The 11,674-nt window shown below is 34.2% G+C and overlaps 2 protein-coding genes across 10 annotated transcripts; one reads left to right on the top strand and one right to left on the bottom strand.

The window, feature by feature from the left end:
- The first annotated feature begins 32 nt into the window (after window positions 1–32).
- On the top strand, window positions 33–926 carry mRpL22 (mitochondrial ribosomal protein L22). Its single transcript, XM_066284752.1, has 3 exons — window positions 33–344; window positions 397–610; window positions 663–926. Exons 1-3 carry the CDS (start codon window positions 147–149, stop codon window positions 881–883), a joined length of 633 nt encoding a protein of 210 aa, XP_066140849.1. The 5' UTR covers window positions 33–146; the 3' UTR covers window positions 884–926.
- Window positions 912–11,608, bottom strand: LOC136340558 (ral GTPase-activating protein subunit beta). Of its 9 annotated transcripts, XM_066284731.1 has the most exons (28): window positions 11,421–11,608; window positions 11,147–11,353; window positions 10,548–10,767; window positions 10,457–10,483; window positions 10,148–10,362; window positions 9,913–10,096; window positions 9,751–9,857; window positions 9,548–9,695; window positions 8,808–8,972; window positions 8,037–8,138; window positions 7,845–7,982; window positions 7,165–7,387; window positions 6,719–7,020; window positions 6,442–6,651; window positions 6,068–6,163; window positions 5,394–5,534; window positions 5,048–5,062; window positions 4,634–4,815; window positions 4,234–4,457; window positions 4,056–4,179; window positions 3,737–3,951; window positions 3,410–3,638; window positions 2,549–2,798; window positions 2,205–2,405; window positions 1,899–2,075; window positions 1,691–1,806; window positions 1,500–1,630; window positions 912–1,089 (listed from the first exon to the last, which is right to left on the bottom strand). In XM_066284731.1, the coding sequence occupies exons 1-28, from the start codon at window positions 11,454–11,456 to the stop codon at window positions 978–980; spliced, it is 4,497 nt and encodes a 1,498-aa protein (XP_066140828.1). In that variant the 5' UTR covers window positions 11,457–11,608; the 3' UTR covers window positions 912–977. The 9 variants fall into 9 exon arrangements, with proteins under 9 accessions (XP_066140828.1, XP_066140829.1, XP_066140832.1 ...); XM_066284732.1 differs by lacking the exon at window positions 5,048–5,062; XM_066284735.1 differs by lacking the exon at window positions 6,068–6,163.
- Window positions 11,609–11,674: the final 66 nt, after the last annotated feature.

The following is an 11,674-nucleotide window of genomic DNA, read 5'->3' as shown; positions in this document are numbered from 1 at the left end:
TCCAGCTGTTGCAACATATCTTTTAAATAATAAATTACCAGTTATGATTATGAACGAACTTAACCTCAAATAAATATATTTCCAAAAACTTTATTGAAAATTCGAGGCATTTTCTTATTAAATCTCAAGAATATTTTTGCTTCGGTATGGCTTTAAGCTCTACACGAAACTTCATTAACCTAAATTATAAGTTTGGCCCCATTATACTCCAAAAACTACAAATTCATAACACTCCAGTTCAAGATGCTTGGCATTCAAATACCAGCAAAGGCCCCAAAAGATTTTTAGAATACAACAAGAAAGTATATCCACCGCAGCAACTGGGAGAGGAACCTAGACCTGCTGTAAGCTCAGCAGTTAATATTTATATATGTTTCCTTCATCCAAGTGTTACAGTTTGTTTGTCATCAGCGAGTAAATATAAAATATAGCCCATGGAAAATGTGGTATATAGCATGTCTTGTCAGAGGCATGGCTGTCGATGAAGCAATCAAACAACTCAAATTTATACCAAAAAAAGGAGCTAAAGATGTTAGGGAAGTTATTGAAGAGGCCAAAGAGCTTGCCATTAAAGAACACAATGTAGAGTTTGGTAGTAACATGTGGGTTGGTAGGTTTTTACATTTTTTTCTTAAGGCAATAGAATATTAAATTACTTTTAGCTGAGTCGTTTGTTGGTAAAGGAAAGGTAATTAAAGGACTCCGCCGTCATGCAAGAGGCAGATACGGACATGTAGAATACTTCCATTGTCATTACTTGGTAAGATTAGAGGAAGGCAAACCACCAAAGCATTACTATGCTGACCATCCAAAGGAGCCTCATGAAATGCTGGAACAATGGCTGCAAGATATGAGAAAGCGGAAGATTACAAATTCTTTGTAAATATGTTAACAATAAAGATTTTCGTAAATAAATAATAACTTTACTATATGTATTAATAACACAATAGCAACATAAATATATCAATATAATAGTTTTAAGTACTACTAAAAAGGTATGTTAAAAGTTCAGGCTTTGTCATTTCCCTTTTGTATTTCTGAACCATTTCTTGGATTTTCAAACGTCTTCGAACATGTGGAGGTTGATAACTAAAACAATAAATCAATTTAATCCCAAAACATATTCCATAAACAATATTTGCCAATTGCAAGGTATCATAAATAATTTTTTTGTAGAGAGTCTATGCATAATGACAATTTTACAAAAGACAAACAACCACGCGCCGTTTGTAATGTTTTCACGTGCAAAAAAAAAACCGCTCACGTCAAAACACATCAATTTATGCAGTAACTGTTTTAAAATTGGTGAAAATCGACAAAAGTGTTAAGCAATTATTTCAAAGAAATTATATTGATTTGAAAATATTGCTCCCTGTAGTCAAAACTAAATAATATTGGATATTGATAAGTTTAGGTAGAACGCATTATTTTCAGTCAAGTGTTGTATAGTAATTTCATAGAAGCTCTTTATATATGTATATAAGCGATACTGTACTTACGTATCTGAATCTAGTCTTTTCCGCCTGGCCATATTAAGAGCTGTATGTCTAACCAAAGATCCTAAACTGCGTCGACTTAGCACCATGCCATCTATAAGGGGCGACGCTAAACTTACCCTACCAGTACAACCCTTAAATCGAGAGATGCTTATCAAATTGCTTGGATTTATCACTAATAATTATGTGTCTACCTGTAAATGAACTCTTAAAAGACCCGTCGAAAGGACCTGCAAGTAAATTATTAAAGCTTCATTAGGTTTTGTGCTAGTTTTTTCTAAACCCGTGTTCATAGATTCTAACAAATGCTCTGGAAGAAATATTATATTAATTATTAGGAATTTTAGTCAACTTGACTGGAAATAAAATTGATATATACGAAGTTGAAAATGTATGACTCACCTACGGGCAAATTCAAATGGTCTTCAAAACTTTCGAGCCAGACAATCATTATTTTTGTGGTGGTGTACGGATGAATGTTGGACTTGTTTCCTCGTTTTGGAGGTACGGGTTGTTTATCTAATTCTAGACTTTGGGTTCTTTTTGAAGTCGCATCTGACCATGGGTTTTCGCTCCAAGCTAAAACATTAAAAAAGCATTCAAAATATAACTAAACCGAAACTTTATAGTATCATGCATATATAGAGTGACTAAAAACAAATTGTTTTTGTTTTACATAATAATATTGAAACAAAAAAATATACTTACAAGACAAACTGCTGGCATTGAAGCTATTCTGCACGTCGGTTTGTTTGAGACTAGATGGCACAACAAATGCAATTTCTGAGCAAGCATCGGCCCAATATAGCACATGTTGACTTCCGTCATAACATTTCTGAGCCGGTATTTCGCAATGGTGATCCGAGTCCGGCACAACTTTCCACGAAGTAGAAATATGTCCAGTCCAACCTAATTACATTCAAATGGTAGATAGCTGCTCTGCACATTTACAAGATGATTTATAAAGTCTATAAAAAACTTTGCAGATGAAAGATGCAATAACAGTATCAACTTATACTATTAACATATTGTGTAAAATTTTTGAATATTACCTGGATGTTTTTTAACTTCAACAGGCCAGCCCAACGTATGAATGAATTCGAAGAAGTAAGGTGAAATTGAGATGGGATTCAAAGCGTTGCCCACAATATCGTTCGCATTGGTCTGATGGGCTTTAACATAAAACACATGAACTGTATCACAAGTTCTAGGACTCATTTGGTCTAGTATCTGTAAATCTTTGCAGAATTCTGTTGCACTGCTGTCCAAGGCCACCAATGTTGGGCTGGTTTGAGCATTCTCCTATAAAACATTCCGATAAATAAGACTTAACTTATATAATTTATGCAGGGTGGCCCATCTTGAAAATGTATAGGAAGATAGAAGTGTAAAAATGCGAGAAAACCTTATTAAAAATAATGTTTGAGCATTTTTTAACACCGACTTTTAAACAAGTTGATCGCATATCCAACACGAACAGTGAATGTATAAGGAATTAAAACCATTTTCTCAGAAGTGCGACTTGATACTTCCATTCTTATTTTAGAAATTTGAGGGATGATGCCCCTTCCTAAAAAGGTATAATTGAAATTATAATTTTTCGATTAAACACTTTTAAAGTGTTTACGATTTTTTCGACAAAAGCCTTTCTTAGAAATATCCTGCATGTTCTCAATGGACCAATATTCTATTTGCTACTAAAAAAATGGTAATGCATAGTTTCGGACTAACTCTTAAGACTCAAAAAGAGCCAAAAATGTGCACAGTACACAAGTCGATACTATTTGGATATATTTCTGACTGTTTCTGATCATCTAGAATTGACTTTTTTTCCTGTTGGCACAGTGTATATAAATTAAATAAAGATAAAGATAATTACGAAATGTGTATGTGAAACCCTATTTATTGATTACCTCTTCATCTAAAGTAAGAAGTCCAAAATGGCTGAGAAAGAGTCTCGCAGTTTGAAATTCATGACAAACTGGTGGCGGAACGCATTCTTCGGAGGCATGATTCTGGGTTTTATGCAAATTATTCTCGACGATATTTTGTTTGTTTATTAATTGGCTTAGCAAATTAATTTCCTCCTTTACTGACGTGTTGCTTTCCAGCAGAAAGTCTAATGTAGGTATTGATTCATCTCTGTAGGAATATCTTTATTATATAGGACGTACGCAGTAACAAAAGTGAAGTGTGAAAAGTATCAATTACTAAAAAAGTTTCTCTTTATGTACACTTACACTTGACAATGTGGAACACGTTCAACACTATCAGGAAAATACTTTTGTTTAACCTGGGGACGAACAGGAGTATCCTGCATGGCTACAGGCCGACACGCATTAGAAAAATATGTCTTAGCTCCAGATTTATGACGAGGTAAATGTCTTAATTGCATGGTCCAGGCATGTCTTCCAAACGGACCTCGAATAAGAAGAGTTACCGTAGGTTGCGGATCCTAGAAAAGTGGTAAAAAAGCTGAAATTTACATCACTGAGGTAAATTTCGTAATTGATCTGAGCATAATTGTTCTATTAACAAGAGTTTATTTGTTAATCTAACCTGATCATTGCCCAAAGGTTCTTCCAGAAGTGCCAACATAACTGATCCCTCCGTAACGAAATACCTAAACTTTTCCACGGCGGTGCTTAAATCATTATAGCTGGCTTTCGAAGAACTGCATTGTCTAAATTTATTACAAATCAAATTAAGCTGCAAATTGTAGCTACTTGACAATCACCTTAATAACAAAGTTTCATTTAACAAAGAACTCGTTGATTCAGGTCCACATTCGTTGGGAAAATACGCCACTTGTTCCAAGATGCAAGTGAGCAAGTTTTCCGCAGCATCTCTCACTCTCATCGAAGCGGGCTTTAGTTCTTTTTCTTCTTTCATTTTTATTGGCTCTCCAGGTTTTCCTATCGACTTACTCCCGGAAACACCTAATTCACATACTTCAAGGACCTAAGCCAAAATGAAAAAGTGTCAAAAGAAGAAGATGTTATAATTTAATATTAAAGTAATTTCTAAATTTCCTACAATCCTCTAATTATTGATTTAAATCGTTGGGGAAAGAGTTCAAAAGTAAAATAATTCGTGATCAAATTTCATAGCAATTGCGACTTAAATGGCATGCTTACGGTAGTGAGACAATCTTTGTCCTTAAGCAAGTACGGATGTTCACACAACCATACTGAACAACACTGGAAAGCTGCTACTATAGTGGAATGCAGATCTTTAGAATGGGCAGGTGGTGGTCTTGAACATTGATAAACAATATAGTCGCAGAGCCACTTAACTGCTCGCTTGCATTCCATGGCATCTGGATAATGTTTTCCGGAAATTGATAACTTATACAGATTTATACGTGTGTTGACAAAATATCCAAAACATATAATTAGGAGAAATGTTGATAAAATAATAATGGCATTGCACGTTGTATCTATGAATACTCTATAGATTATATCTTTAAAAAATCTCATAAACCAAATAACCTATTTACTTTTTGATACATCTGGATGATGTGTTGTTTTTTTTTTAATAAAGAAATGTACCTGTAAGTTTCTTGGCTGCATGTAACAAGTGATGACCAGTTAATTCTTACACCTCCAAAAAGTCTCATATAAATGCATACAAAATTTATCCTCAACTCAACATGCAAATCCAACAAGTTCATAAATGAAAATTTTACAGAAGAGACCGAAAAGGTTATGCTACAATTACTTTTACGAAAAGAAAATAAAAAAGCGGAGATAGAAATTTATCTGGACAGTCAACTTTTATAAATTTCGAGACATCTATCAATGGGACTGTTTCCTAAACATATTTTTGATTTGCCAATTAAGACGACGATATACAAAATTATCAATGAACAGAATCTACCGAAAAATTCTAACATACCGGATTCCTTGATATGAATCCTGGCCAATCCCGACAAGAGCTCCAAAGCCGCAAGTGACACGTTCAGATCGGTCTTCCATGATGAAATCAATCTGTGGCAGACCAAGTAAGTCGCTCTGACAAAGAGGGCATGAGCAGAATCTAAGATATTTATAAAAAATAGTTAGTAATTTTTATCTATGAATACAAGGAGCTCTAATAAAGCAGATTCAGAGAGCTGTAAAATTATATTTCAAACATATTAATAACAGTTAATTCTTCTAGCAATAATTGTAAAACCTTTTCAACTTGGGAAAGAACAGTTAATTAATCAAGAAGATAGGATAAGATTCAAGTAAATACGTATAATTTCTTTTTAAAACTTTTATGAAACTCTTAACATTTTTATTATGTTTAAGTAGCCAACCCTTTGTATTTACAAGTTTTAAGCTTACTGTAATTTTTTTCATCTAGATCTTTCCCATGCGATTTGATGATTTCTTAATGATGGAAATATAGAATATGCAACAGTTCTAACCCATTCGGCATTCACACGATACAATAAATGTCGAGAATACGAGCTTTTATCAAAATAATAATAATTTCCCTTTTTTCTTACCTGCTTTATTACAAACCCCACGACCATAGTTTATCGTAATTCAAAATAATTTGAAATTATTTACTCAAAAACATACCCAAAGGTGCATCGTGAGATTCTGATGTGGAGCGCTGATCAGGTGTCACTGAACGTTCGCTGCTAGCCATGCTAATCATACTGGCGGTGTCCGAAGCTACAGGCCACGATCACAATGATCACATAGTATGCATACAAAACTCGCGTATGAAGTTTATTTGAGTTGTAAAAGGTAGATAATGAAAAAGTCGAAGTTTGATCAATGACCAATCAAAACAGGAAAGATTAGAGTTGTGAAATTATGTTTGACTTGTAAATAGAACAAAAACACAAAATTTGAAAGCAAACAGAGAAAAACATGAGCAGTAAATTGTGTAGTAAATATAGCAAAAGCGAAAAAATATATCGCAAAAGCAAATTTTTAAACTTCCTTACCGCTACTGAGTAAATTCGAGGAACTCTCATTGACAGCTTGGGTAATGTGCTGGGTAGTTTCATAGAGAGCTGAATCTTGTACCGAGAGGAATAATCCACCCAATAACATATGTGTATTTAGCGGATCATATTCAACTTGCAAAGCGTTCATCAGGAGATTCATAAGTTTAGGTTTAAGGGAAGAGAATGATGCTGCCTTGTCACCGTTTGCTAAAATATGCACTTTGAAAATTAAAACTTGAAAATGGGAGACACTAAACGGAAATATAAGACGAACCTGCTGAACATAATTCCTTAATAGGACAGTTTTGAAAGTGTAAAGGTAAAACCAAAAAAGAAAGCAACAGGTGAATGGCAGCCCTCCTCAACTCAACTTTATTTACATTGTTGGACAACTTGAGATCTTTATCAGGCAGAACGATCTCCAGCGCAGAAACGTAAGCTGGAATAAGCGTCCTCACTCCGTCCAAGTCCAAACTGAATATTTCTGTCGAGTTCATAAGAATGGCAACCATACAGTCACCACATTCTTTAGAGCTGCTCCCTGATTTCAAACCTTGACTTATCGCTAAGTAGAAGCTGAAAAAGATCATACATACATCCTAAATTTTATTATTGTGACAGTTACATCTCGATTATTAGCAATATGAATTTAAAAGCAATTTTTAAAAAATTTGGAGAAAGTAATAAATTTCATAATTATTGTTACATTGTTGGACCTACCGAGCTAAATACACAGGTAGAATTTCCTCCCCGGTTTTCTTGGCGCAAAAAATCCGACATAAAGTCCCCAACGCTTCTGCTTTGCCGCTTTCATATTTATCAATGGTCAAACCTGGAGGGATTTCCGCCTCTGACAACGAACTCGGTTGAGAGAAGCTCAGGGAGCTTTTACCACTTTCAATTACCATTGAATTGGGGCGTTGGAATGAGCCGCTGGATTGCCCTAAATATTACATCATAATTCCGAGACATTCGTAGAAATAACAAATGAAGTAACATTTGATCTTGTCCTTTCAATAAAAATTAATAATTTTAAGTTTACGTTTATTTATGAGTTGTAAGTTTTATTTATTATCATTATTGTATATATTATTTTAATGTATTATTATCTCTTGTGTTGTAGACGGCAACTTGCAGAAAATGATTAGTTAGAAATAGTAGTCTTTGCTTATTATACAGGGCGCGAAAATAATATGGAAATTCCCGAAGAACAAAACAAGAATTCCCTGCTTTTACGACATATTTTAACTTCAAGAATTATGTTTCAGTAAAGTTAATACTAAATGTACCTTGTGTATTCACAAGTTTTGAAGGTAGGTAATTCGGTATTTAAAGGAACTACGTCATGAGGGCTGCGCTAATTATTTCTTGGAGTACATATTTAAGATTTGCATACTCACGACTATGTTGTGAATGCAAATCGCAACCAATGAATGCGGCCTCGAACAACCATTCCCCGAATAAATGCAAGATAGTATTACACTTGGGTCTCCCTGGGGCCAAGGGCGGTTTGGTATCGAAACCGAAAGAAGAAACTGCTGCAATTATTTTTTTATTATGAAAAATATTCTCTAAGGCTTTAAGAACCTTACAGGATGTGCTGGTGGTTGAGGATGGACCACTGTAGGGCGCGGTCGGGTTTACCACGGAAGTTCGGCTAGTGGTGAGTCCTATTAAAGAAGACCTGGGTATACCTAAGTAAAAAAATATACTATCGGGTTCTAGGAAGCTTTCAATAATGTACAAATAAATTAAGTTGAATTTTAGTAACACAGAAAAGATTTACTGTAACTGAAAAGAAAGATATATGTATATTGTAGGCTGTTGTGAAGGTGGTAAATAATTTAAATGCTTTAATTTTGAATTGCATAATTTATGTGGGGGTTTAAATGAAAACCTGCAAGATAAAAACATCTGTACCCTGTTTTCCAGAAAAATGAGAAACATCAAATATAGCAAAATCAGCTTTAGTAAAAATTTGCAACTTTCCTACATGGGAAGTTACATGTAATATAGCAAAATTAGGAAAAATCTTAAATTAAACTAGAAGAAATGCTATTTCTAATTAACTCATGTCGAATTGCAGGATGTGGCTTCGCATGTGTGAATCTGCGAATTCTGTCAACTTATTTTCTTTGAGGCTACACTACTTATATTTCAATAACAGATTTTCAATTAAATCACCCTTGTTTAGAATCTTCTTATCTCACATGAACTCATAAAGAGTCAAATTATTAATGTGCTGTTAATTTTAGTAGCCTGAAGGTTGTTTCTTGCTTGTAGACAGTACACAGAATTTGACCCTTAATTGAGTAAAGTAGAATTAATATTAGAGTGCTCATGAGAAAGTAAGGGATTCTAACCCTTAGTATTTGAAGATGGTGCTACGCTAAAACTCTTAGCCAGCTTTCGCTGGGTAGGAGGAGTAGGTGAGTGCGTCAAAATCGGAGGGGCTGGTGCCTCACCGCGTGATTTCTCCGTGCTTGATCCCATCACCATGGTATCCCACCAGATTGGCGGTGAAATGCCTACCAATAAAAGACGCAGTGTATTTTATACAGGATAGTCCACCAGGAACCATATGATACGGAAAATTACGATTAGGAAGAATCTAATAATTTGGTACAGACAATGAATACCAAATTGTTAGATTTGCCCCTTTTAACAGCTAGTCCTCAATCAATCGATGTAATTCCCGATGGACTACCCTATATATTTATCAATACTATGTAATTTTTCAATTCAACCTAAACCTTTTATAATTAAAGGTTGAAAATAATTTAAGTTCCTAGTTTAGCTAAGAGGTGCATCAATATAAATGTACCATGCACCTTCATTACAGCAAGGAGATATTAGTGAAGTTAAACATACCACAACATTTCAAACAATTATTTCAGATGATACAGTACAAATATAATTTTAAAATATGTGAATACTTGCAGGTTGAAGCTGCAGCTGAACATTACGTGCAAAATCACCTAAAAAATGGGTCTTTTGCTAAAAGAATGATAAATAAATAATGTATTTATCAAATGAAAATAAGAACATGCAAACATACAAAGGGTGCGAACAGCAAAGATAGATTAGGCATTGGCATACAAACCCAGAAATGCATCTACTTGTCCTGCAATGCCTTTTATAGCTTTTAGGAATATTACAGGTAACTGCTGTAAACATGGGTGTTGACATGGATCTACCACCCCTTCAGTACTTATTGCAAATTGCAAGAACTTTTGTGTTTGACTTATTATCTGCAATTTTTATTATGTAATAAAGGATAGCAATAATTATTATTTTAATTTTTACCTCGGGCTTAGTTAAGCTTACAGGATTTCCAATGGTATTCAAAAATCTATACCAGCTTTGCGCTATACAGTCATTGGACATGTTTTTGGGTATTAAATCTTCTTCCCCTAAATTAAATAGTCACAACATAAGGAATTTTTTATAGATATAGGTAATAAATACCAATTTTCAACTCAGGAAAACTAGCTCCATACATAAAAATCAAAACTTTCGAAGTTAATGCCAAATTAACCCTGTTCCATTGTTCAATTAAAGCCACTCTGTGTCTCCAATTCATACAACATTCGCGTAATGTTTTCCAGAGAGGTGGAGATGGAAAACACTGGGAGCAGGCAATCAACCAAATCTAAGAGTTAATTAGCATCTATAATGCTAAATCTCCACAATTACATACTACCTCAAAAAGTACGCTCAGAACGCGCTCGCAAAGCTGATCAGCCACATCATCTTTAATCGTAGGAGGGGAGAGCAAAATGTCATTGATAGCAAGGAGAAACATGAGCAAAGCCTCCCAAGTGTCTCTATCAAGAATTTTTGATTTGTGCGAGATCTCCTGCAGAGTACGTAGCACTCTGTGACATAATACTGCCTGTCGGTGAATGGTATCAGGTCCTAATATGTCAAATAAACAAATAAAACTGTTTTAATTTTTTCGCTGAATTTTAAAGAATCAAACTACTTAGTGAATGTTAAATTATTGCCATACCCAAATCCAAATACAAAAATGGCCAGTCTTTAATGCAAAGCAAAATCAGATTTAATATATGCAGGTTTAATGTAACATAATTCAAGCTTACCCTCTCCTTTCCTAGGCACAAATAAGTAATGCAAGTGTGAAATAATTTTCTTGGCATATAAATTGGGGTCTTCAACAATGGGTTCGGGAACACATACTTTAGGTTCAGACAACAAAGCTGTCAGCCATTCACAGTATACATTTACACAATCTTTAATTGTGTCATGTTCAACCAAAGGTAGGGAAAGCCCAAAGCATAGAACTTCCATTGACCATTGTACCTTAATGGGCATATAATTCATGTAAAATGATTGAAAATAAATGCAGATTTAAATAGCACTATCCCTTTGAAATAGTTGTTAACTTTACTAGTGTGGAAGGAAACACTTTACTGCAAGTTTAATGCAATTTACTGAATGGTGTAAAGTGAAATTTTGTAGTAATCAAGAGCAGTAAATATTTTTGCGATGGGCTCATGTCTTTCATTCATTGTTTATTGTATTTTCAATTAAATGTTAATGTATAGTGTAATATTTACTCACAGTCATGAGGTAAAGTTTTATTGCATACATGCCAATTTTATTTTTAATAAAATTGTTAATACTCTGCTTTATTTGCTTTTACTTGGTGATTTAAATCCTCTGTTACTCTACTACTTACCTCTCTGTCAGTAGTCAGAATACTAGGCTCAGGAGCTTGGGCAATTCCCAAATTGCTTGCCAATTGCTTAACCAACCCAAGAGTTATTTCTTTGCTTATAGGCAAATCAAATTTCTCGAGAACACTTTGGCCAGTTTGCTCCCCATATTGCACAGATAGGCCCAGAGACGTCCATTCTGCATACATACCTTTATTTTCACCACTTTCCTGTAGATATTGGTGAAATTTGCATAGAAAACTAGTTTCAATATTAGCACTGACAAAGGCTGCTTACCTTGAGGTTCATTCGATTAAACAGTCCCAAATTCATAAGCGAGCTTTTCGACTGAAAAAGTAACGGGATCGGAAACTGCTATTCACTTAGACTAATATTAATAGTTATATTGATTAAAAAGTCATTAAAAACAAATAATTACTGTTATAAAATTGCATTGTTTGTTTACGTTTTTTCTGATGTTTCTGACGTTTAATCAAATATTTGATTAATGACAGTGATTAAGACTTTTCAAAAAATCATTTTTTATATAA

The sequence above is a fragment of the Euwallacea fornicatus genome, chromosome 8 (genome assembly GCF_040115645.1).
Source record: "Euwallacea fornicatus isolate EFF26 chromosome 8, ASM4011564v1, whole genome shotgun sequence".
In the NCBI taxonomy this organism is placed as follows: Eukaryota; Metazoa; Arthropoda; class Insecta; order Coleoptera; family Curculionidae; genus Euwallacea; species Euwallacea fornicatus.
Note: the sequence above shows the minus strand (reverse complement) of the source record. Positions and strands in the feature narration are given on the sequence as shown.